This window comes from Triticum aestivum, chromosome 5A (assembly GCF_018294505.1).
Source record: "Triticum aestivum cultivar Chinese Spring chromosome 5A, IWGSC CS RefSeq v2.1, whole genome shotgun sequence".
Lineage (NCBI taxonomy): Eukaryota > Viridiplantae > Streptophyta > Magnoliopsida > Poales > Poaceae > Triticum > Triticum aestivum.
In genome coordinates, this window is record NC_057806.1 from 702,206,713 (window position 1) to 702,233,079 (window position 26,367).

The 26,367-nt window shown below is 47.3% G+C and overlaps 3 protein-coding genes across 3 annotated transcripts; all 3 read right to left on the bottom strand.

Annotated features, from left to right (window-relative positions):
* Positions 1-258: 258 nt before the first annotated feature.
* On the bottom strand, positions 259-1,076 carry LOC123108522 (germin-like protein 8-11). The gene is made up of 2 exons (XM_044530299.1): positions 956-1,076; positions 259-827 (listed from the first exon to the last, which is right to left on the bottom strand). Exons 1-2 carry the CDS (start codon positions 1,074-1,076, stop codon positions 259-261), a joined length of 690 nt encoding a protein of 229 aa, XP_044386234.1.
* An 8,987-nt stretch (positions 1,077-10,063) lies between these two features.
* On the bottom strand, positions 10,064-10,887 carry LOC123108523 (germin-like protein 8-5). Its single transcript, XM_044530300.1, has 2 exons — positions 10,767-10,887; positions 10,064-10,632 (listed from the first exon to the last, which is right to left on the bottom strand). The coding sequence occupies exons 1-2, from the start codon at positions 10,885-10,887 to the stop codon at positions 10,064-10,066; spliced, it is 690 nt and encodes a 229-aa protein (XP_044386235.1).
* Positions 10,888-14,080: 3,193 nt separating this feature from the next.
* LOC123108524 (germin-like protein 8-5) lies at positions 14,081-15,090 on the bottom strand. The gene is made up of 2 exons (XM_044530301.1): positions 14,916-15,090; positions 14,081-14,776 (listed from the first exon to the last, which is right to left on the bottom strand). The coding sequence occupies exons 1-2, from the start codon at positions 15,034-15,036 to the stop codon at positions 14,208-14,210; spliced, it is 690 nt and encodes a 229-aa protein (XP_044386236.1). The 5' UTR covers positions 15,037-15,090; the 3' UTR covers positions 14,081-14,207.
* Between the last annotated feature and the right edge of the window lie 11,277 nt (positions 15,091-26,367).

Consider the following 26,367-nt stretch of genomic DNA (forward strand, 5'->3'; position numbering starts at 1 on the left):
CAGGATTTCATACGGAAACTCGTCTGTTACAACATGCATTTCAAATGAACTACAAAAAGGTTGAAAGTTGGTATGGTATCATCATAATAGTTGTGGAGAGAAAGTCTTCACTTTTTTCGCTTGTGTGCTTTGCTTATTGCGCCGTAACCATGGATAATCTTCATCGTTTATTAGGATGCTTGGGTCAGCCTTGACTTTGAATGGAGGAATTTCATAAAACTTTTCATAATCTTCAGACATGTCTATCTTGCCCTCCACTTAGTTGTGGTTGTTCTCCCAGAACTGGGCCTGAAGCCAGTCTACTGTATTCTTTTCCACCTGAAATGCCTTGGCAAGAACATCATCGGATATTTGTGGGTCTGACCCAAACACCGCATTGGCAATTGTGATAGCCCCTGGGTTCTGGCTGCTGAGCGCGGCAATTGCAACGGCAGGCTTGTGGGGGTTGGGGTTGAATTGGAAGTGGATGAGCCCCACGGGGAAGACGAACACATCACCTTTGTTGAGCACCTTCGAGAGGAACTTGTTTCTGTTTGGGGCGGGCTGGTTGGATGTAACAAAGCCAACATACAGTGTCCCCTCGAGCACCGTGAGGATCTCAGTGGCGCGAGGGTGCGTATGTGGTGGGTTCTGACCCAAGGGAGCATAGTCAATGCGCGCAATTGAGATGCCGAGGGTGTTGAGTCCAGCAATCTGCATGACGTTGATCAAAGTGACGTTGGATCCAACCTTGTTGGTCACCCTAGGCTTGTCGAGGGCGGCTGCCTTGAAGAAGTCATCAACGTTAACCTCCATTGGGTTCTTGCAAACAAACCCATTGACACGTACTGGTGCATAGAAGAGATTTATAATGTAAGCTTAGGTCTTACAAAGTTGTTTCGACTTGCATATAATTTCCAGAAATTCATTTCAACATATTTATTTGGTGAGAACATGATGAGGAACCGGATAGTACCTGGTGAATTCATGTGGGCGACACAAAAGTCCTGGAGGGGGCTAGGATCGGAGGCAGTGGCCTGCCATGAGACCAAGGGAAGAAGAACAGCGAGGAGAAGGAAGGAAGAGGAGGATGCCATCTGATCTTTTTCTCTCTCCTGTGTTTCTGTTTGTGATTGTGGCGTGAGTGATGGTTTGAACATGCAGGGATGTATGATTTTATACAGCTGCAGTACAAGTGAAGGTATATATACGCACGCACACGCCCGCCGCACAGGTGAAGGTACAGGCCGGACGTATGACGAGGGTGCGGGACGGTTCAGGCGAAAGTTCGGCACCTCGACGCTGGTGGAGGTGATGTCTTGGTAGTCACGTCCATCTTTGGATCATCGTCATTGTTCTCCCACAGCCGACGCGATGGTGGCGGCACAGTGCGTCATGACCCTTTTGGGTTCGTCATCGGTGAGTGTAGTCTTTCAGTCGCGGTGGCGTGTTCAGAATGGTATGGAGATCCACCGTATTGCTTGCACCTATCTTGTACATGCAGCAATGACCTCCTTTCGTCATCTCTGCTCGCTGGTAGGGTCAAAGCTCCTTGGTTTGGGTAGACGGTCCTCTCTAATAGCAGTTGGGTGGTGTCGACGTGACAGAGTCCAGCGTTTTCTTCAAGGTGGCATCTGGTTAAATGTCATCATCGGTCCTGGTTGAGTCTTCAGGTGGTCCCGCCTCTCCTGTGCTTCCTCTCGCGGCATGCTGGAGGCGTCTAATTGGGCACTTCTAGTGCTTGTTAGTGTGTTTGTCTTGGTTTGTCATGCTCTCTTTGATCATCCTGTATGATGATTTCCTCAACACCATATATCGTTCAGCCATGCGGCCGAAGTCCGTTTTGTGATAAAATGCTTCTATGACATGCTTGTTACAAAGAAATAACTTAAATAATATTCATTTTGAGGGGGTTAGGTAATAATCTATTCTTTTGTACATTTACGCGTGTTTTCTATATGTATGTTGGAGCAAATTTTTGGAATCTGGTCTCCGGTGTGCCCAGTTTCTAAAACTTAGTAAAAATCATATTTTTATCTCAACTTCAGAAAAACAAAAATAATGCTCATAAGTTTTTTGATAAAACGATCCACCTCATCAAAATTTCATTAAAGCAACCGTCAATTGAACTTACAAGATTTTTGAACCAAAAGGAAGCTAAAAATATTACAAGCAGGAACCGCAAATTTCTTATAGCATACACCAGAAAGCAAGAAAGCAGAACAATGACTCTAGGAGGCTACTTTTGCACATTCAACTTTCACATTTAAATCCTGAGCACAATCGGGCTCCAACCATCGCATACTTCGCACGTATTGCAACATAATCCTCGGTGTTCAACCCTAGCATCAAACATATACTGGATTACCATATAATCGTGTATTGTTTCCTTTTTTTGACCTAGTCATCTCTTGTTTCGGAACAAGGGAAAAAGAGCCTAAAATATTTATTTTTTATTGAGAAATACGAAACATTAGAACCAAAAAAGCATATGAGATCATATCAGTGTGCTAAAATGATATTGTCAATTATTCAGAAGGTAGAAATACATTCACTCATTACAGACACAACAATGGGATGACATATGCTCCATTTATTTTATAGATTAGGATGCATATCTACAAACTCAAACATGTTCTTAATTTGCGCACAGGTCCTCCGTGTAATAAGCCAACCGTTTCACTTAGTTGTGGTTGTTCTCCCAGAACTGGGCCTGAAGCCAGTCTACTGTATTCTTTTCCACCTGAAACGCCTTGGCAAGAACATCATCGGATATTTGTGGGTCTGACCCAAACACCGCATTGGCAATTGTGATAGCCCCTGGGTTCTGGCTGCTAAGCGCGGCAATTGCAACGGCAGGCTTGTGGGGGTTGGGGTTGAATTGGAAGTGGATGAGCCCCACGGGCAAGACGAACACATCACCTTTGTTGAGCACCTTCGAGAGGAACTTGTTTCTGTTTGGGGCGGGCTGGTTGGATGTAACAAAGCCAACATACAGTGTCCCCTCGAGCACCGTGAGGATCTCAGTGGCGCGAGGGTGCGTATGTGGTGGGTTCTGACCCAAGGGAGCATAGTCAATGCGCGCAATTGAGATGCCGAGTTGTTGGTCACCCTAGGCTTGTCGATGGTGGCTGCCTTGAAGAAGTCATCAACGTTAACCTCCATTGGGTTCTTGCAAACAAACCCATTGACACGTACTGGTGCATAGAAGAGATTTATAATGTAAGCTTAGGTCTTACAAAGTTGTTTCGACTTGCATATAATTTCCAGAAATTCATTTCAACATATTTATTTGGTGAGAACATGATGAGGAACCGGATAGTACCTGGTGAATTCATGTCGGCGACACAAAAGTCCTGGAGGGGGCTAGGATCGGAGGCAGTGGCCTGCCATGAGACCAAGGCAAGAAGAACAGCGAGGAGAAGGAAGGAAGAGGAGGATGCCATCTGATCTTTTTCTCTCTCCTGTGTTTCTGTTTGTGATTGTGGCGTGAGTGATGGTTTGAACATGCAGGGATGTATGAGTTTATACAGCTGCAGCGAGCAGCGCCTGAAATCGTTAGCAATTGTAGACTTAGTCAAGTGAAACCAACCAACCAATTGAACTGGTCTCTTGCTGCTAATTAAACTACTGCATATACGCCCATTTAAGACACGTTTTCCCTTCAAAGAAGTAATGCAGAGTATACAGCCATATAAAGCTATTCTATGGTGATGTGCACGGCTGAGTAGTAATTATGAATGTTTCTCCATCTCACCCGAGTCGCCACAATGCATGCAGGGTCAATTTCAGGAAAATTCACCACCCATCACTATTAAGGAAAATATTTTTAAGAGAAGAAACATCTGGCACTAGTTTAATTCGATATCATATACTTGGTCATAGTCGGAACCGGTGCGGACGAAACCAGTCAAAGAGCAGTTGAGAAGCCAGGTCATGTAAGGCAATCAATCATTTTCTAGCTTGATGCCGACATAGATGAAGTCACTTACTCACGCGTAGGCTTGATTCATGGGCGCATGATTTCTAAAGACATATAGAGTGACTACTACCCCTGTTCTTTTCAGTAGTTGATACAGAATCATGTGTGCAATCGACCTTTTCAAACTATGAAATTATATATTTGCCAATAGTTTTTTCATGAAATCCAGTAACAAAGGGCGACAGAGTTGTTAGCAGATTTGTAGCAGCCCCTATACGTTATCATCATGTCAGTGGGATATTTACTTGGTCAGATGTCTCTCAAAGTGGTTGAGTACTTGCAGGAAGAAGTGACGACATTAATGGACGAAGTGCCCAACCAAAAGGAGAGCTGATACAAATGCCATGACGATGGAGAGCAGGAATATTCCATATGATCTTAGCAAGACTAGTTAACATCTTCTTGCAAAGAGTTTTATCATACATGACCAGTTCAGTGTATAAATCTAACAATCTGGTTAGCCTTGCTGACAAAGTTAATGGCACCAGACCTCACCTGCTTCTTTTGCTATTGTAAATAGTACTCCCTCTGTAAAGAAATATAAGAGCTTTTAGATCTCTAAAGTAGTGATGTAAATGCTCTTATATTTCTTTACGGAGGGAGAACATACATTAAAAAGACTAGGCCAGGTGGCCAAGTTATAAACAGATTAATTTCTTGGAGGTGTGTGTTGTTGGGTTCAATAAGCCGTGGTGACGATCGACGCGGTGAGCGCGTGTGGACCGGGTCGAACACATCGGGATCGCGGCGGGGTTGCATGGGTAGGTGTGCGTGTGTGAGTGTGTGAGCCAGCGCGTGTGTGTGTGGGGCCGCGCGGTTCTGTTAGCGAGCAAAAGGGAGGGGTAGACCGCATCGGGCGCGCGGGGTGGCCGCGGCGATCGCGTTCGGGCACGATGCGTGGGCGCGGCCAGAGCGCGCGGGGCGTGGGGGAGTGGGGGAGCGAGTGGGTGCGAGGCGAGGCCTGGCATGTCAGTGCTCGCGGGTATAAGACCCCGGATCCTCCCTGTGGCTCGTTGGCAGGTTGAGTTCGAGCTCGAGGTAAAGAACAAGCCGTATGTGCGGCTGGGGCGTTCGTGCGCCGGCAAACCACATGTGCCCTGTGTTTTCTCCTTCATCTTCCTCCTTTCTTCGTTGGTTCGTGCCACAGAGAGAGAGAGAGAAGAGAGAGAGAGAGAGCTCCGAGAGAGGGAGAGGGAGAGGTAGAGCTAGGGTTTAGGGTTTGGCGCCAACAATTGGCATCAGAGCTTCAGGTTGAGCAGCTCACCGGAGTCCATGGCGCTGGTTCCACACGGCGGCGGCGGCGCGGGCAGATCGGTGTCCATGAACATGCTGATGCTCTCGTCGGAGAACTACACCATGTGGGCGATCAAGGCGTAGGCGATCCTTGATGCCTACACGCTGTGGGAGGCGGTGGCGCCGGCAAACGACGTGGCAGTCAACAGGAAGAAGTGCAAGACGGCGAGGGCGATGATCTTGGCGGGGCTGCCGGAAGATGTCCTGCTGCAGGTGGCGGCGAAACTCACTGCAAAGGAGGTATGGGACTCCCTCAAATTGCGTTTCATCGGTGCTAAACGGGTGCGCGCGGCGAGGAGGGCGACGCTGCACGGCGAGCTGGATCGGTTGAAGATGGAGGACGGCGAGTCCCTGGACGTCTACACCGGGAGGCTGGCAGGGATGACGGCGAGGCTCGCGAGCCTGGGCGAGACGCTGAGCGACACCGAGCTGGTGAAGAAGCTCATGGAAACGGTGCCGGGCCTTCTCTTCCCTGTCGTCGCCGGGATTGAGCAGTTCTGCATGCTGGAGGAGCTGATGTACGACAAGGTGCTTGGGCGGCTGCGCGCGTTCGATGAGCATGTGCGGCGCCGTGGGTAGAGCGGCGGCGAGCAGGCAGACGGCCAGCTTCTGTACGGGGCGGCGCAGTGGCGAGCACGGGAGTGGTGCCAAGGGGGAGCATGGGACGATGATGACGACGCACGCAGCATGGCTACGCGGGATGGCGGCAACAGGTGTGGTCGCTGCTACAAGTGCGGTGAGCGCGGCCACTTCAAGCGCGATTTCCCGGAGCTGCGGAAGGCGCCAGCGGCGGAGCGGGCGCTGCTAGCGGACGCCGACGTCGAGGACAACGGCCTCCTCTAGGCCACGGCTTAGGGGGGTGTGTTGGGTTCAATAAGCAAGCCGAGTTCCTAGTTTCCATATTGTCCAATGAATTGTTGTCTCCCCCACAGATAACCAATTTCCACAAAGACACGGGAAAATAGTTATTCCACACACTAGACAATAGCGCCGGCAATAACAACGGCGACAACATGATCAATGGGGACGATGATGACCCTAACGACGGAGAATATGATTTGGAGGATGAGGAGGAAGGAAGCCTTGGCCCCGATGAGTATGACGCTTTCGAGCTACCCCTTGAGGTACCCCAGCTCAAAACTATGTGCAAGCGATTGGCTAGTACGACCAAAAGCATCAAAAAGAAGTCCCAACATCTCAAGACCGAAGAAGATGAGATAAACGAGATATGGAACGAGCTCCTTAGGGCCGAGCAGGCCCGAGAACAAGCTCGAACAGACCGGTGCTAACAGATCTTACCCCATGGCAACTTGCTAGACTAGATGGATGCGGAGACCGAGGACAGCGCGTTTTCAAAACGTAACTGGGTTGAAAGCCTCGACCGTCCTCCCTAGTGCAGAGATCGACAGATAGGCACTGAAAAATATGCCTTCGAGGCGCATGGAGCCCGAGGTGGAGTCAATCCACCACTGACCACCATGAGATACAAACCCAAGGGGAAGTGGCCCTTAAGCTCCGAAACCCCACATCGACCAATCTACAAGTCTCGGCAATGCCCACCTGCTAGACAGACAGGATATTTTGCGTAGCTAGCAAAGAATGGCGATGTGCGCGACTACACTTGCGACTACACAACAACGATGTCGGACGTACGCCACACGACTGCAAGTGTCTGAGGAGTTACACACCCTCGATACTTTACAGATGAGTTCATGCAACACCAGTTCCCTGCTAATCCCGTAATAGGAAGGGTGATGTAGCACAACAGTAAAAAGTATTTTCCTCAGTTAAGAACCAAGGTTTATCGAACCAGTAGAAGTCCACAAGCTAGCAAGATAAGTAGCACCTGCACACAAACAAAATAAATGCTTGCCCCCAACTTGGCAAGGGGGTTGTTAATCCCCTCATCTTGCTAGTTACAAAGTTAAAAGCAAATAGCGATAGACAATGATATGTCAAATGGAAAAATAGTAGAGAGAGCAATAGAGCAACACAAATAATAATAGAGAATGGACCCGGGTGCCATAGGTTCACTAGTGACTTCTCTCTCGAAAGCAAGTAATGGCATAGTAAACAAATTATTGTTGGGCAATTGAAAAATAAATATCATTCATGGCATAATCTTGTATAGGCATCATGTGCATGATAATTAGACCATAATCCATCTGCATCTACTACTATTACCCCACCCCAAGACCGCTATCCAGCATGCATGTCACAGTGTTAAGTTGGCAAGAAATAGAGTAACGCAATAAGCAAGATGACCTGATGTAGCTCAACAGAAAGAAACGTAGCAATAAGATCAATCCCCGTTGTTTTATCCTTAGTAGCAACAACACATCATGTGCCTTTTGCCCCCTTTTTGTCACTGGGCAAGATCACCGTGAGGTTGAACCTACTACTATGCACCACTCCCTCTGAAGAATTACCCGTCTATCTCGGGATAGGGAAGACAAATAACTCAAAAAGTACACATAGTTACTTAATCATACAACAAAGAAACTCCAATTCTATTCAATGAACAATCTGGTCATAAATCCACAAATCATCGGATCACAACAAAGACACCATAAGAATTACATCGGATTGATCTTAGAGGAGATCATTGTATTGAAGATCAAAGAGAGATAGAGAGAGAGAGAAGAAGTCATCTAGCTGCTACTATGGAACCATAGATCCTGAAGTAACTACTCAGACATCAACATGGAGGCAGCAAGGTTTATGCAGATGGCCACCCCAACGGTTCCCCCCCCCCCGCCCGGTAGAGCTCCAAAACAGGGCTCTAGATGGGATTGGTTCGGAACAGAGACTTGCGGCGGCGATAAAATTCTCTTGTTTGTCTCTCTGAGGGTGTCGGGAATATTGGGAATTTATAGGACAAGAATTATGTCATACGGAGCTGCAGGGGGCCCACAAGCCTGGGTGGTGGACCAGGGGTTAGGCTGCACCCCCGGGCTTGTGGGCCCCTTGTCCATCTTCTAGTCAATTAGGTTGTCCACGCGTCATAACCAATGGCAGACATGACTAGGAAGAGAAATCCTCCTCCCTCCTCCCACGAGGTGACCGGGGGGACCCTCAATCCCACTGGCCCTCACCGCCGCTTGACGGTGCGGTCAGGCAAAGCCCAACCATCTCCGCCAGCGGTGGGGCCTCTGGCTCTTCTTGCCCATGCGGGGCTGGTGAGGGCTGGTGACATGAGCCAGAACATGGCGGGGGCCGTGTGCCACGGTAATATAGTGGATGGACGCTGTGCTCCAGCACCCTGCTGCCCAGTTTCCTGGCAGCTTGGTGGATGGGCGTGTCTGGGCGCTTGCGACGATGGTGATCTAGGCTTCTAGATCTAGATCCGGACGACACGGGTTACGGGCAGCTGCCCCCGTCATGGCCTCTGCTGGTGGTGGAGGAGGCGTAGCAGCAGTAGAACAAAGGGCGGCTGGTTAGCTTCGGTTGCTCCGACAGTGGACAACAGCGAGCTCGAAGGTGGGATCCCCGGTGAGCAGTTTTGGTCGATGCTGGCATTTCACGGGGTTGTCCTCGCCGGTGGTCGGGTGTCGTTGGTGGTCTCGCGCGTTGAGCTATGCCGTCCGCCGAGGTGGGGCAGCACATGGGGTGCTCGGTGGGGAGGTTTGTGAGAGGGATGGCGGTGCAAGGTTGTGCTGGTCGTGGATGCGTACGTCCTCTCCCCTTCGTCCCCCTTTCCATGCCTGTGTGCGCTGCCATAGCTCCAGCGGTGTTCTAGGCAGGACATATGCTTCGGCCCCGTAGGTTGGGGGCTGCCTTTTGGACCAAAGCCGAAAACTTTGGCTGGTCTTGGAGGGGTTTGAATGTAGGGTGGCAGCCCTGGCGGTAGGAGGCGCGGCATTCGTAGGCGGAGTGTGCGTCTCAGGTGCGAGCGGGCAGCCATGGCCACGCGGGTGGCTTGGTTGCGGGTGTTTAGCGGAGCTAGGGTGCGACGGAGGTGTGAACGCTGGGGTGCATCACTTGCCCAATCCGTGTACTGGCCGATGGTGGCAGCATCTATTGACGTCGTATCCTTCCTGTAGGCTTCGTCGCGGCGTTCTGGCTCCTTTAGTCATGCTCCGGATGAAAAGTTGATCTACATGATCGGGCGGTGGTGGCTATCAGTGGTCGTACCCTTCTGGGAGACACCATTTTGGAGTCCTGGCTTCATCGTTGTCGGTCACACCTCTTCATTGTGATTCATGGTGGAGGTCTCCATCGGCTCCAAACGGCCTTTTTCGCATATGTGTAGTTAGTTTGGTAGTCGGTGGGGTGGTGTGTTAGTGCCTGACACCTTTGTATCTTGTCTTGCGTGTGTGTTGTGTGCGGTGGTGGCGTGTGTTTATATCGGTCTACACGGTTGTAATGCGGTGATGGTTGCTTTATATAATATAAAGCGGGGAACCCCTTTTTCGTCATAACCGATGGCAGACATTATAGTGCCGCAGATGTATTGCACACAAGCACTATATATGAGGAATTTCCCAACGTGTTCAACCAAACCAGCAAACTTACATTAAATTACTAGATAATCGTCTATTGTATCGGAGAAGGGGAAAAAGAACCCTGAATTTTCGTTCGTTATGGGAAATATGACACATAATAACCAAAATAGCATACGGCATCATATCAGAGTGATGAAAAAAGATATTGTTGATTATTCATAACATTGAAATACATTCATGGCTTACAGACACACAGCGGCATGACATATTCTCCATTTATTTTATAGATATAAGGATGCTCGAGATATTCAATCAAATCCTTGATTTATGCACTAATCCTCTGTGTAATCAACAAATGTCTGACTTAGTTGTGGTTGTTCTCCCAAAATTGAGCCTGGAGATAGTCTATTGTATTCTTTTCCACCTCAAATGCCTTGGCAAGAATATCATATGATATTGGTGGGTCCGACCCAAACACTGCATTGGCAATTGTGATAGCCCCTGGGTTCTGGCTGCTGAGCGCGGCAATTGCAATAGCGGGCTGGTGGGGGTTGGGGTTGAATTGGAAGTGGATGAGCCCCACGGGGAAGACAAACACATCACCTTTGTTGAGCATCTTGGAAAGGAACTTGTTTCTGTTGGGGGCGGGCTGGTTGGATGTGACAAAGCCAACATATAGTGTCCCCTCGAGCACCGTGAGGATCTCAGTGGCGCGAGGGTGCGTATGTGGTGGGTTCTGACCCAAGGGAGCATAGTCGATGCGCGCAATTGAGATGCCGAGGGTGTTGAGTCCAGCAATCTGCATGACGTTGATCAAAGTGACGTTGGATCCAACCTTGTTGGTCACCCTAGGCTTGTCGAGGTTGGCTGCCTTGAAGAAGTCGACTGCGTTAACTTCCATCGGGTTCTTGCAAACAAACCCATTGACACGCACTGGGTGCAGGGAGGAGATGTAACATTTAAGGTTAGATCTTACAAAGTCGTTTTCTTGGATATAATTTTCAGAATCTGATTGCAACATACGTATCTAGTGATAACATGACAGGAAACCATGAAGTGCGTAGTACCTGGTGAATGCAGGTCGGCGACGCAAAAGTCCTGGAGTGGGCTAGGATCAGAGGCAGTGGCCTGCCATGAGACCAGTGCAAGAAGAGCAGCAAAGAGAAGGATGGAAGAGGATGATGCCATTTGAGTTTAGTTTCTTGGGCTCTTCTTTTCTCTTGTGTTCCGCTTTGTGTTTGTTGCCTGAGTGATGCTTTGAGCATGCAGGGGTTGTATGTGTTTATATAGGCGCAGTGAGGCGTGTGCGAACTCGGGAGCAATAGACATAGTCAGGTGGAACCGACCAACAGATTGAAATGGTCTCGGGCTGCTGATTAAACTATTTTGCATAAATGTTTTCCCTTCAAATGAAGCAATGCAGCGTATACAGATAGATAAAGGAACTCTATGTGATGTACGACTGAGTAGTAACGATGATTGTTTCTCCATTTAACCCGAGTCTCAACAATGCATGCAGGGCTAATTCCAGGGAAATTCACCACCCGTCGCCATTATTAATGAAGGAAAATATTTATAAACAAGAAATATCCAGCAAGAGAAACAAATGAATTCCACAAGTTTAATTATATATCTAAATATCCTGTGTTTCTATCATACTATCATATACCTGGTCATAGTCTGAACTGGTTCCCGCGAAATCAGTCAAAGAGAGCAGTTGAGAAAAGCCAAGTTATACAAGGCAAACAATTATTTTCTAGCTTGATGCCGACATAGACAAAGTTACCTACTCTTACGTGAGCCTGATACATGGGTGCATGACTACTAAAGACATATAGAGTGACTACTACTCCTGTTCGCTCCACAAGTTGATATAGTATTATGTGTGCTATCTAGCTTTTGGAACTACGAAATTATATATTTGCCAATAGATTTGTCATGAAATTCCAGCAACATAAGATGACAGAGTAGTAAACGGATTCGTAGCAGCCCCTGTTTGTTATCATCATGTCAATCCGATATTTACTTGGTCAGATGTCTCTCGAAGTGGTTGAGTACTTACAGGAAGAAGCAACGACATTAATGGACGAAGTACCAAACCAAAAGGAGAGATGATACAAATGCCATGACGATGGAGAGCAGGAAGTTTCCATACGATCTAAGCAAGACTAGTTAACATCTTCTAGCGAAGAGTTTTATCATGCATGACCAGTTCAGTGTATAAACCTAGCCTTCCTGACTAGCTTCATGGCACCAGACCTCACCTGCTTCTTTTGCTAGAGTAAATAGTGCATCGAATGACTAGACTAGGCCAAGCGGCCACTCATAAACAGATTAATTTATTCGAGGTGTCTGTTGGCAGATTTAGTATAGAAAAAAAAGTTTCCAGATGATATAATTGCTTCTATCACAAGCTTATTACAAAGAAACAACTCAAATATTAATTGTTTTTTTGGGACTCAGATATCTACAATAGTTTTTCTGGAGAATGATCAATCAAACTTACAAGACTTTGAACCCAAAGGAAGCTAAAACGGAACAATGAGGAAAAATAGAACTAATGACAACCACAACAACAAGTTTCATAGCAAAGGAAGCGTAGACTACTTCTTAGATGCACGAGAAAGACAGACCACAAGAATGACTCCTGGAAGCAACTTTTGCACATTCAACTTGAACATTGCAACCTCTGAGCACATTAACATATAATCATCTATTGGCTTTTGATTAAAGTTTTGCACAAACTTCTCAAGTTTTCTTTCAATATGCCTAAGCGCTATTGCATCATCTGGTGTATGTCTGAGTAGTAATTACGATTATTTATCCATCTCACCCAAGTCGGCACAATGCATGGAGGGTTGGTTCCACGAAAAGTCACGACCCATCACCATAGTTTATTAGATATCACATACTTGGTCATGGTGAGAACTGGTGCGCACGAGGTCAAGGAGGAGTTGAGAAAAGACAAGTGATGCAAAGCAATCGTTTTCTACCTAGACAATGTCATCTGCTTAGATTTATCCACTCTCCCTTCTTTTAAGTTGCTTCAGAATGCATGCAACCAAGCTTTTCAAGCTGTGGCCACTAACATAATCGAACTATATATTTGTCACCGGATTTGTCATGAACAAAACTGTGCACAAGATATGGCATGGGATAAAAAGGACATACACGTACTTATACGTTTATAGATGTGTGTTAGCAGCTTAACATACATATGATTAGAAAGCACGGTTGGAGATATAATGGAATATCTTACCATCCTCCAGGAAAAAAAAACAGAGAAACTAGGCAATATGAGTCACCTAGTGATATAAAAAAATTAAGGTTGCAGGTTGACGCAGTAGTTAAAGGATTGTGTCAATGAGGACGAAGACACGCACGCATAAACAATGATGGTAGAGAGCAGAAACAATTCACGTGATCTTAGTAAGAGTAGTTAACATCGTCTTGCTAAGAGAAGTTAGGTGGTCTCGGCGCGAGAAAGTCCAATGTTTCTTCCAGGTGGTGTGTGGTTGAATGTCGTCGTCGGTCCTGCTTGAGTCTTCAGGTGGTCCACCCTCTCTTGTGCTTCCTCTCAGCGTGTTTGGCTTGGTTTGCCACGCTTTCTTTAATCATCTTGTATGATGATTTGCTCAACACCATGTATTGTTCAGCCAAGCGGCCGAAGTCCGTTTTGTGATAAAATTCTTCTATGACAGGCTTGTTACAAAGAAACAACTCATATAATATTCATTTTTGGGCGGTTTAGGTAATAATCGTTTCTTTTGTGTATTTATGCATGTTTTTTGTATGTATGCTGGACCTAATTTTTGGAACCTGGTGTCCGGTGTGCCCAGTTTCTAACACTTAGTAAAGATCATATTTTTAGTTCTCAACTTAAGAAAAAGAAAAATAATACACATAAGTATTTTGATAAAACGGGACACCTCATGAAATTTCAATTAAAGCAACTGTCAATCGAACTTACAAGAGTTTGAACCAAAAGGAAGCTAAAATATTACATGCGGGAACCGTAAATTTCTTATTGCATGCACCAGAAAGCGAGACAGCAGAACAACGATTCCAGGCTGCAACCTTTGCACATTCAACTTTCACATTTAAATCCTGAGAACAATCGGGCTCCAACCATCGCATACTTCTCATGTATTATAAGATAATCCTAGGTGTTCAACCCTAGGATCAAACATATACTGGACTACCAGATAATCATGTATTCTTTCTTTTTTACGTAACCATCTATTATTTCGGAACAAGGGGAAAAGAACCCAAAATATTTATGAGAAATACGACACATTAGAACCAAAAAAAATAATATGAGATCATATCCGTGTGATAAACAACGATATTGTCAATTATTCTGAAGGTAGAAGTACATTCACTCATTACAGACACGGAATGGAATGGCATATGCTCCATTTATTTTATAGATTAGGATACATATCTAGAAACTCAAACATGTCCTTAATTTGCGCACTGGTCTTCTGTGTAATCAGCCAACCTTTCACTTAGTTGTGGTTGTTCTCCCAGAACTGAGCCTGGAGCCAGTCTATTGTATTCTTTTCCACCTGAAACGCCTTGGCAAGAACATCATCGGATATTGGTGGGTCTGACCCAAACACTGCATTGGCAATTGTGATAGCCCCTGGGTTCTGGCTGCTGAGCGCGGCAATTGCAACGGCGGGCTGATGGGGGTTGGGGTTGAATTGGAAGTGGATGAGCCCCACGGGGAAGACAAACACATCACCTTTGTTGAGCACCTTCGAGAAGAACTTGTTTCTGGCTGGGGCGGGCAGGTTGGATGTGACAAATCCAACGTATAGTGTCCCCTCGAGCACTGTGAGGATCTCAGTGGCGCGGGGGTGCGTATGTGGTGGGTTCTGGCCCAAGGGAGCATAGTCGATGCGCGCGATTGAGATGCCGAGGGTGTTGAGTCCGGCAATCTGCATGACATTGATCAAGGTGACGTTGGAGCCAACCTTGTTGGTCACCCTAGGCTTGTCGAGGGCGGCTGCCTTGAAGAAATCATCAGCATTGACCTCCATCGGGTTCTTGCAAACAAATCCATTGACACGCACTGGGTGCATAGAAGAGATGTAGAGGGTAAGCTTAGGTATTACTAGAAAGCCGTTTTAACATGCATATAATTTTCAGAAATTTATTTCAACATATGTATTTGGTGATAGCGGGACAGGAAAGCATGAAGTAAGCAGTACCTGGTGATTGCATGTCGGCGACACAAAAGTCCTGGAGCGGGCCAGGATCGGATGCAACGGCCTGCCATGAGACCAAGGCAAGAAGAGCAGCGAGGAGAAGGAAAGAAGGGGAGGATGCCATTTGATTTCAGCTCCTTTGGGTCTTCTTTTCTCTTGTGTATTCCTGTTGTATTTGTTGGGTGAGTGATGCTTCCAATATGCCGGGATGTATGTGTTTATATAGGCGTGGCGAGCAGTGCAAACTCGTGAGCAACGGACATAGTCAAGTGGAACCAATCAACGGATAGAAATTGTCTTTGGCTGCCCACTAGATTATTCTGCATGAACTTTTCGGACATGGTCAGCCATATTCAAATCTTTGATATACTATAATCAAAGTTCCCTTTTGGGATGCCAAAGCGACACTTTTTTCTTTTAAAAAACAAAGAAGCAAATTAAGGTACTCCATCTGAATTTTTTTTGAAAGGTACTCCATCTGATGCACCTCTTAGTAATAATTACTGTGAGTAATAATTTTGATTGTGTCAAACAAGGAAGAAATCGTGGCATGTGGATCCATGCATTAACGCACCTAATACCACTACTATATGTAACAGCCCCTGTCATGATCACGTCAACCAGATATACAGTTGCCTGGTCAAATTTCTCTCCAAGTGGTTGATTACTTTCAGGAAGAAGCAACGACATTAATGGACGATGGAGAGCCAGAGTAGTTAACATCTTCTTATTAAATGAAGGATCACGTTTGCTGCTATAGAAACATATGAAGTTAGTGCCTGCAAAGAGGAGATGTATAAATATACAGATCTAAACGGAAAGACATCTCACTAAATGTGCATTTTTTGTCGCATCCAGTTATCATGAAAATATCAACAAGATGATCTTCAGCCAGCAAGTAATATCAGAATGGTCAGTAGTTACAGACAAAAAGATTCTACTGACATCTACAGAATTGTGTAGTGTACTGGTCACACACTCACACAGGTCAAAAAGCATTGACATACAGGAGCTCTCACTACCAGTGTTAGAAATTTTAAGTAAATAAGTATAGCAAACGTCTCGAGGTACTGCCAGACAGCAGGTAGGTTATTTCTCTGCACAGACAAAAGTGTGTCATTTGAGTGACCTTGCACTGCAGTAAAATAGCAATTATGCATGGAAAATAAATTGATCACTAAATGTTCTGGATCCTTAGGATTTTAAACTCAAGAAACGTTTGCATTATACACAATTGCATAAAATAGGAATTATGCATGGAAAATAAATTGATCTCTAAATGTTCTAGATCTCTAAATGGGTCTCTAAATGTTCTACGTCCTTAAGAATTTAAGATCTAAAGAGAAAAACTAAGACTATTCGACCTGTTTGAAACTAGGGGCTTAGCTATGTGGAGTGTGAGTCTTCCGAGATGCGCAAAGGACCAAGCCGACGACAACCAGGGAAAATGAGAATTATGATATACTTGGTCATTGTAAGAACTGCTGAGCACGAGGTCAGTCAAAGAGCAGCTGAGAAAAGCCAAGTCATGTTTTTTTTAAAGGAGGATAAACCCCTGTCTCTACATCACTACGATGCAGACAGACATTTATTAATAAAGCCAAGTCATGTAAGCCAATCCTTTTCTAGCTGTAGGATGACAGAAAGTCACCAACTCATGCGTGGGCTTCTAAAGACGTGGAGTGACTACTACACATGTTCCTCCAGAAATTGCTATATGATGTGTGCGATCGAGCATTTCAAACAATGAAATTGTCCCTTTTCAAAAAAAAGAAAAAGTCTATGAAATTGTAGATTTGCCAATAGATTATTTGTCATGAAATCCAGCAGCATAAGATGACACAGTAGGTAGCGGACTGTGGCAACAAGCGGAAGAAATCAAGGCGCGTTGATCCATGCATGAATCCACATAATACACCTGCTATTTTGCAGCTGCCCCTGCTAGCATCACGTCAATCAGTTTTCTTTTTAGAAAGAGGAGGATAACCCCATCAACCAGATATTTACCTGGTCAAATTTCTCTCGCAGTTGTTGAGTAATTATAAGAAGAAAGCAAGGATCTTAATGCTTAGTGGACGTTCCTAGCTAACCAAAAGGAGAGCTATGAAGATGGAGCTTTTTTTATTTTTTTGAAAAGGGGGAACAAGCTATGAAGATGGAGCTGAGCAGGAACTTTTCATATGATCTTAGTAAGAGTAGTTAGTTTCCACCTTGCTACGATTCAATCATGACCAGTTCATTGTAAATATAAATCTAAGAATCAGACCACACCTGCTTCTTTTTTGGAGTAAACAGAACTCATAAACTGATTAATTACTTGGAAGTGTTTGTTTGAGTTTCCATACACTAGTCATCAACCCTGTGCCTTCGCACGGGCAGTGATTTTGGAAAAACAACATTTTGTAAAACATCGCACAATTCTGTGGTAATGTAGTCATCGTCTCGTCCGCCCGATGCCACCGCGCACCTCCGGTACGAGCCGCCGCTCGCTGCCACTGCAGCAACCCACAGTCCCGTGCGCCGCCGCACCGCGTCTCCGTGCCAGGGGCCACTGCGCCTCCACGCTCGTCGCGCCGAGCTGCAGCGGAATCTGTGCCACCATGCAGGTCCTCAGCGACCTCCTCGCCTTCGTGACCGCAGTGCTTGTCGTGCGTCGCCGTCACCACACGCTCTCCATTGCGCCGCAGCCGAGACCTCCATGTCCGCCACGGATGCCACCGCGCGCCACGGCCCCGAACTTGGTAGCTCTGATGCCAATTGATGGGTTCAAGCCCTAGCTCTCTCTCTCTCTCTCACGTAGTTCTCGCACTCTCTTGCTGCCCTGTCGCGGTGATTCAGGCACACGAACGCCCGCCGCACAAGAAGGAGAACAGGGAGACAGTGACACGGTGATTTCCGGCGCACGAACGCCCGCCGCACATACGGCACTTTCCTTCAACACGAACTGAATCCGCAGCAGTACAAGTGAAGGTATATATACGCACGCACACGCCCGCCGCACAGGTGAAGGTACAGGCCGGACGTATGACGAGGGTGCGGGACGGTTCAGGCGAAAGTTCGGCACCTCGACGCTGGTGGAGGTGATGTCTTGGTAGTCACGTCCATCTTTGGATCATCGTCATTGTTCTCCCACAGCCGACGCGATGGTGGCGGCACAGTGCGTCATGACCCTTTTGGGTTCGTCATCGGTGAGTGTAGTCTTTCAGTCGCGGTGGCGTGTTCAGAATGGTATGGAGATCCACCGTATTGCTTGCACCTATCTTGTACATGCAGCAATGACCTCCTTTCGTCATCTCTGCTCGCTGGTAGGGTCAAAGCTCCTTGGTTTGGGTAGACGGTCCTCTCTAATAGCAGTTGGGTGGTGTCGACGTGACAGAGTCCAGCGTTTTCTTCAAGGTGGCATCTGGTTAAATGTCATCATCGGTCCTGGTTGAGTCTTCAGGTGGTCCCGCCTCTCCTGTGCTTCCTCTCGCGGCATGCTGGAGGCGTCTAATTGGGCACTTCTAGTGCTTGTTAGTGTGTTTGTCTTGGTTTGTCATGCTCTCTTTGATCATCCTGTATGATGATTTCCTCAACACCATATATCGTTCAGCCATGCGGCCGAAGTCCGTTTTGTGATAAAATGCTTCTATGACATGCTTGTTACAAAGAAATAACTTAAATAATATTCATTTTGAGGGGGTTAGGTAATAATCTATTCTTTTGTACATTTACGCGTGTTTTCTATATGTATGTTGGAGCAAATTTTTGGAATCTGGTCTCCGGTGTGCCCAGTTTCTAAAACTTAGTAAAAATCATATTTTTATCTCAACTTCAGAAAAACAAAAATAATGCTCATAAGTTTTTTGATAAAACGATCCACCTCATCAAAATTTCATTAAAGCAACCGTCAATTGAACTTACAAGATTTTTGAACCAAAAGGAAGCTAAAAATATTACAAGCAGGAACCGCAAATTTCTTATAGCATACACCAGAAAGCAAGAAAGCAGAACAATGACTCTAGGAGGCTACTTTTGCACATTCAACTTTCACATTTAAATCCTGAGCACAATCGGGCTCCAACCATCGCATACTTCGCACGTATTGCAACATAATCCTCGGTGTTCAACCCTAGCATCAAACATATACTGGATTACCATATAATCGTGTATTGTTTCCTTTTTTTGACCTAGTCATCTCTTGTTTCGGAACAAGGGAAAAAGAGCCTAAAATATTTATTTTTTATTGAGAAATACGAAACATTAGAACCAAAAAAGCATATGAGATCATATCAGTGTGCTAAAAATGATATTGTCAATTATTCAGAAGGTAGAAATACATTCACTCATTACAGACACAACAATGGGATGACATATGCTCCATTTATTTTATAGATTAGGATGCATATCTACAAACTCAAACATGTTCTTAATTTGCGCACAGGTCCTCCGTGTAATAAGCCAACCGTTTCACTTAGTTGTGGTTGTTCTCCCAGAACTGGGCCTGAAGCCAGTCTACTGTATTCTTTTCCACCTGAAACGCCTTGGCAAGAACATCATCGGATATTTGTGGGTCTGACCCAAACACCGCATTGGCAATTGTGATAGCCCCTGGGTTCTGGCTGCTAAGCGCGGCAATTGCAACGGCAGGCTTGTGGGGGTTGGGGTTGAATTGGAAGTGGATGAGCCCCACGGGCAAGACGAACACATCACCTTTGTTGAGCACCTTCGAGAGGAACTTGTTTCTGTTTGGGGCGGGCTGGTTGGATGTAACAAAGCCAACATACAGTGTCCCCTCGAGCACCGTGAGGATCTCAGTGGCGCGAGGGTGCGTATGTGGTGGGTTCTGACCCAAGGGAGCATAGTCAATGCGCGCAATTGAGATGCCGAGTTGTTGGTCACCCTAGGCTTGTCGATGGTGGCTGCCTTGAAGAAGTCATCAACGTTAACCTCCATTGGGTTCTTGCAAACAAACCCATTGACACGTACTGGTGCATAGAAGAGATTTATAATGTAAGCTTAGGTCTTACAAAGTTGTTTCGACTTGCATATAATTTCCAGAAATTCATTTCAACATATTTATTTGGTGAGAACATGATGAGGAACCGGATAGTACCTGGTGAATTCATGTCGGCGACACAAAAGTCCTGGAGGGGGCTAGGATCGGAGGCAGTGGCCTGCCATGAGACCAAGGCAAGAAGAACAGCGAGGAGAAGGAAGGAAGAGGAGGATGCCATCTGATCTTTTTCTCTCTCCTGTGTTTCTGTTTGTGATTGTGGCGTGAGTGATGGTTTGAACATGCAGGGATGTATGAGTTTATACAGCTGCAGCGAGCAGCGCCTGAAATCGTTAGCAATTGTAGACTTAGTCAAGTGAAACCAACCAACCAATTGAACTGGTCTCTTGCTGCTAATTAAACTACTGCATATACGCCCATTTAAGACACGTTTTCCCTTCAAAGAAGTAATGCAGAGTATACAGCCATATAAAGCTATTCTATGGTGATGTGCACGGCTGAGTAGTAATTATGAATGTTTCTCCATCTCACCCGAGTCGCCACAATGCATGCAGGGTCAATTTCAGGAAAATTCACCACCCATCACTATTAAGGAAAATATTTTTAAGAGAAGAAACATCTGGCACTAGTTTAATTCGATATCATATACTTGGTCATAGTCGGAACCGGTGCGGACGAAACCAGTCAAAGAGCAGTTGAGAAGCCAGGTCATGTAAGGCAATCAATCATTTTCTAGCTTGATGCCGACATAGATGAAGTCACTTACTCACGCGTAGGCTTGATTCATGGGCGCATGATTTCTAAAGACATATAGAGTGACTACTACCCCTGTTCTTTTCAGTAGTTGATACAGAATCATGCGTGCAATCGACCTTTTCAAACTATGAAATTATATATTTGCCAATAGTTTTTTCATGAAATCCAGTAACAGAGGGCGGCAGAGTTGTTAGCAGATTTGTAGCAGCCCCTATACGTTATCATCATGTCAGTGGGATATTTACTTGATCAAATGTCTCTCAAAGTGGTTGAGTACTTGCAGGAAGAAGCGACGACATTAATGGACGAAGTGCCCAACCAAAAGGAGAGCTGATACAAATGCCATGACGATGGAGAGCAGGAATATTCCATATGATCTTAGCAAGACTAGTTAACATCTTCTTGCAAAGAGTTTTATCATACATGACCAGTTCAGTGTATAAATCTAACAATCTGGTTAGCCTTGCTGACAAAGTTAATGGCACCAGACCTCACCTGCTTCTTTTGCTATTGTAAATAGTACTCCCTCTGTAAAGAAATATAAGAGCTTTTAGATCTCTAAAGTAGTGATGTAAATGCTCTTATATTTCTTTACGGAGGGAGAACATACATTAAAAAGACTAGGCCAGGTGGCCAAGTTATAAACAGATTAATTTCTTGGAGGTGTGTGTTGTTGGGTTCAATAAGCCGTGGCGACGATCGACGCGGTGAGCGCGTGTGGACCGGGTCGAACACATCGGGATCGCGGCGGGGTTGCATGGGTAGGTGTGCGTGTGTGAGTGTGTGAGCCAGCGCGTGTGTGTGCGGGGCCGCGCGGTTCTGTTAGCGAGCAAAAGGGAGGGGTAGACCGCATCGGGCGCGCGGGGTGGCCGCGGCGATCGCGTTCGGGCGCGATGCGTGGGCGCGGCCAGAGCGCGCGGGGCGTGGGGGAGTGGGGGAGCGAGTGGGTGCGAGGCGAGGCCTGGCATGTCAGTGCTCGCGGGTATAAGACCCCGGATCCTCCCTGTAGCTCGTTGGCAGGTTGAGTTCGAGCTCGAGGTAAAGAACAAGCCGTATGTGCGGCTGGGGCGTTCGTGCGCCGGCAAACCACATGTGCCCTGTGTTTTCTCCTTCATCTTCCTCCTTTCTTCGTTGGTTCGTGCCATAGAGAGAGAGAGAGAGAGAGAGAGAGAGAGAGAGAGAGAGAGAGAGAGCTCTGAGAGAGGGAGAGGGAGAGGTAGAGCTAGGGTTTAGGGTTTGGCGCCAACAATTGGCATCAGAGCTTCAGGTTGAGCAGCTCACCGGAGTCCATGGCGCTGGTTCCACACGGCGGCGGCGGCGCGGGCAGATCGGTGTCCATGAACATGCTGATGCTCTCGTCGGAGAACTACACCATGTGGGCGATCAAGGCGTAGGCGATCCTTGATGCCTACACGCTGTGGGAGGCGGTGGCGCCGGCGAACGACGTGGCGGTCAACAGCAAGAAGTGCAAGACGGCGAGGGCGATGATCTTGGCGGGGCTGCCGGAAGATGTCCTGCTGCAGGTGGCGGCGAAACTCACTGCAAAGGAGGTATGGGACTCCCTCAAACTGCGTTTCATCGGTGCTGAACGGGTGCGCGCGGCGAGGAGGGCGACGCTGCACGGCGAGCTGGATCGGTTGAAGATGGAGGACGGCGAGTCCCTGGACGTCTACGCCGGGAGGCTGGCAGGGATGACGGCGAGGCTCGCGAGCCTGGGCGAGACGCTGAGCGACACCGAGCTGGTGAAGAAGCTCATGGAAACGGTGCCGGGCCTTCTCTTCCCTGTCGTCGCCGGGATTGAGCAGTTCTGCATGCTGGAGGAGCTGACGTACGACAAGGTGCTTGGGCGGCTGCGCGCGTTCGATGAGCGTGTGCGGCGCCGTGGGTAGAGCGGCGGCGAGCGGGCAGACGGCCAGCTTCTGTACGGGGCGGCGCAGTGGCGAGCACGGGAGTGGTGCCAAGGGGGAGCACGGGACGATGATGATGACGCACGCAGCATGGCGACGCGGGATGGCGGCAACAGGCATGGTCGCTGCTACAAGTGCGGTGAGCGCGGCCACTTCAAGCGCGATTTCCCGGAGCTGCGGAAGGTGCCGGCGGCGGAGCGGGCGCTGCTAGCGGACGCCGACGTCGAGGACAACGGCCTCCTCTAGGCCACGGCTTAGGGGGGTGTGTTGGGTTCAATAAGCCGTGGCGACGATCCGATGCGGTGAGCGCGTGTGCGAGCGCACGTGGATCGGGTCGAATACGTCGGGATCGCGGCGGGGTTGCGTGCGTAGGTGTGCGTGTGTGAGTGTGTGAGCCAACGCGTGTGTGCGCGGGGCCGCACAGTTCTGTTAGCGAGCAAAAGGGAGGGGTAGACCGCGTCGGGCGCGCGGGGTGGCCGTGGCGATCGCGTTCGGGCACGATGCGCAGGCGCAGCCAGAGCGCATGGGACGTGGGGGAGTGGGGAGCGAGTGGGTGCGAGGCGAGGCCTGGCATGTCAGTGCTCGCGGGCATAAGACCCCGGATCCTCTCTGTAGCTCGTTGGCAGGTCGAGTTCGAGCTCGAGGTAAAGAACAAGCCGTACGTGCGGCTGGGGCGTTTCGTGCGCCGGCAAACCTCCTGTGCCCTGTGTTTTCTCCTTCATCTTCCTCCTTTCTTTGCTGGTTCGTGCCACAAAGAGAGAGAGAGAGAGAGAGAGAGAGAGAGAGAGAGAGAGATCCGAGAGAGGGAGAGGTAGACCTAGGGTTTGGGGTTTGGCGCCAACATGTGTTGGCAGTTTTAGTGTAGAAGGAAGTTTCCATTAGATGATTTAACTGCTTCTATCACAAGCATCTTACAAAGAAACAACTCAAATGATAATTGTTTTTGGGACTCAGATATCTACAATGGTTTTTCTGGGGAATGATCAATCAAACTTACAAGAGTTTTGAACCAAAAGGAAGCTAAAACAATACATCCAGGAAAAATGGAACTAACGGCAACCAAAACAGCAAGTTTCGTGGCAATGCAAACATAAACTATCTTTCATCGCCGGAAAGACAGACCACAAGAACGACTCCAGGAAGCAACTTTTGCACATTCAACATGCACATTGCAACCTCCGAGCACATTACGATATAATCATATGGTCATCTATTCGCTTCTGATTAAATTTTTGCATAAACTCCTCAAGTTTCCTTTTAATATGCCTAAGCGTTACTGCATCATCTGATGTACGGCTGAGTAGTATATTATGATCATTTATCCATCTCACCCAAGTCGGCACAATGCTTGCAGGGCTGGTTCCATGAAAACTCACCACCCACCACCATAGTTTATTAGATATCATATACTTGGTCATTGGTGAGAACTGGCCCTCACGAGGTCAAAGAGCAGCTGATAAAAGCCAAGTGACGTAAAGCAATCGTTTTCTATCTAGACAAAGTCACCTGCTTAGCTTTATCTACTCCCTCGCTTCTTTTCAGTTGCTACAGAATGCGTGCAATCAAGCTTTTCAAGCTGTGGCCACTAACATAAGCAAATTATATATTTGTCACTGGATTTGTCATGAACAATACTGAGCACAAGATATGGCATGGGATAAAAATAACATACACATAATTATACATTCATAGATGTGTGTTAGCAGCTTAACATACATATTATTAAAAAGCATGATTAGAGATATTATGGAATATCTTGCCGTCCTCCAAAACCAAGGGAAAAAATAAACAGAGAAACTTTGCAATATGAGTCACCTGGTGTTATACAAAATATTAGGTTGGAAGGTGACGTCGTAGTTAACGGATTGTGTCAATGAGGAAGAAATCAAGGTGCGTCATTCCATGCATGAATGCACCTAATACACAACTATTATATGTAGCAGCCCCTGTTATCATCACATCAATCAGATATTTACTTGGTCAAAATTTTCTCAAAATGATTAATTACATTAATCCACGCACACATAAACAGTGACGATAGGGAGCAGAAACAATTATATGATCTTACTAAGAGTACTTAACGTCCTCTTGCTAACAGGTTGATCACGATCCATTTCAATGGGTAAATCTGACAATCTAGTCGGCATTTCTTGTGTAGGCTCATGACACACCTCGCATGCCTCTTTTGTTAGTGTAAACAGCACACCCAGTGACTTGGGCTGGGTGGCCACTCATAAACTGATTAATTTCTTGGAGGTGTGTGTGTAGTTTTGATACAGAAAATATGTTTCCATCGGACAAATAAAATGCATCCAGAAAGAAGAAGAAGACAGGCCCCAACATCATCCTGGTGGACGACATGAGAGGCTATCTCCGCCGCCGGCCCTAGACCCACACACTCTCCGCCTCCCTGGTAGCCATTGTTCGGCACTACGCCGAGCAAAGCCCCGGGAGATGGTAGGTGCTAGTGGGATGCCCCTTCTCTCCGCTCCACCCCGTCCTCTTTGTGGGCTAAACGTAGCACCTCACGCCACCGCCGCTGCTATCCCTCGCCTTCGGAGGTGAGCCGCCGACCTGAGATTTCGTGGCATGCCTAGTGGGGTCATGGGTCATTTGGTTTGTGCGTGGATCAGGGAACTCTACCTGGAGCCGAGCCTCTCCCAGATCAGCCAGCATCGTGGTCGTTGACCTGTGAGGGGTGATTGCGGTGAGACGGGATGTAGCTTCCCATAGCCTCTCATGGGTGAGGTTCCACTGCAGGTGAGATACTCCTGCCCCCACCTAGAATGGTCAGGTGGGTTTGTTGGCGATCTTAGGCCCGACCGGATCTAGTCATGGTCGTGGACTTGGACCGGGTCGAGCCTCGCTATGGTTTGATGGCCTTCTCCGGTGACCTCGTACCAACATATTGGTGACGTGGCATGGGTTTGGGGTGTCATACGTTGAGGTGATGGCCCTGGACGGCAGGCTAGACTTCTGGCAAGTGTGCGGGACGGTCCAAGCGAAATTTCTGCGCCTCGACGCTGGTGGAGGCGATGTCATGGTAGTCAGATTCCTCTTGGGGTCATCGCCATTGTTCTCCCGCCATCCTAGCTCGGGGTGAAAACCTTCCGCCCCAGCGGACGTGGTTGTGGCAGTGCAATGCGTCATGACCCTCTTGGGTTCGTCATCAGTGAGTGTAGTCATCTTTCCATCGCGGTGTCTTGTTCAGAATGGTATGGCGATCCAATCGACCCTACCTCAAATTTGGTGACTTACCGTATTGCTTGCACCTATCTTGTACACGCAACAATGTCCTCCTTTCATCATCTCTACCCACCGGTAGGGTCAGCAATCCTTGGTTTAGGCAGAGGGTCCTCTCTTAGAGTAGTTGGGTAGTGTCGGTGCGATGAAGTCCAGGGTTTTCTTCAAGGTGGCGTGTGGTTGAATGTCGTCGTCGGTCCAGGTTGAGTATTCAGGTGGTCCAGCACTCATGTTCTTCCTCTCGGCGGCATGCTGGAGGCTTCTAATTGGGCAGTTCCGGTAGTTGTTAGCATGTTTGGCTTGGTTTGCCATGCTTTCTTTGATCATCTTGTATGATGATTTCCTCAACACCATATATCCTTCGGCCAAGCGGGCGAAGTGCATTTTGTGATAAAATGCTTCTATGACAGGCTTGTTAAAAAGAAACAACTCAAATAATATTCATTTTTGGGGGGTTTTGGTAATAATCTTTTCTTTTGTGTAATAAGCCCCACTCCCGCTGCCCTCTCGAGCTCCTCAAAAAATGCAGGCTTTCGGGCCTAAACATACTGTA

Excerpts from the sequence above, each read along its gene's own strand:
- LOC123108522 (XM_044530299.1), bottom strand. The coding sequence starts at position 1,076 with ATGGCATCCTCCTCTTCCTTCCTTCTCCTCGCTGTTCTTCTTCCCTTG. Across the intron at positions 828-955 it reads CGCCCACATGAATTCACCAG|TACGTGTCAATGGGTTTGTT; the intron begins GTACTATCCGGT and ends TCTATGCACCAG.
- LOC123108523 (XM_044530300.1), bottom strand. The coding sequence starts at position 10,887 with ATGGCATCATCCTCTTCCATCCTTCTCTTTGCTGCTCTTCTTGCACTG. Across the intron at positions 10,633-10,766 it reads CGCCGACCTGCATTCACCAG|TGCGTGTCAATGGGTTTGTT; the intron begins GTACTACGCACT and ends CCCTGCACCCAG.
- LOC123108524 (XM_044530301.1), bottom strand. The coding sequence starts at position 15,036 with ATGGCATCCTCCCCTTCTTTCCTTCTCCTCGCTGCTCTTCTTGCCTTG. Across the intron at positions 14,777-14,915 it reads CGCCGACATGCAATCACCAG|TGCGTGTCAATGGATTTGTT; the intron begins GTACTGCTTACT and ends CTATGCACCCAG.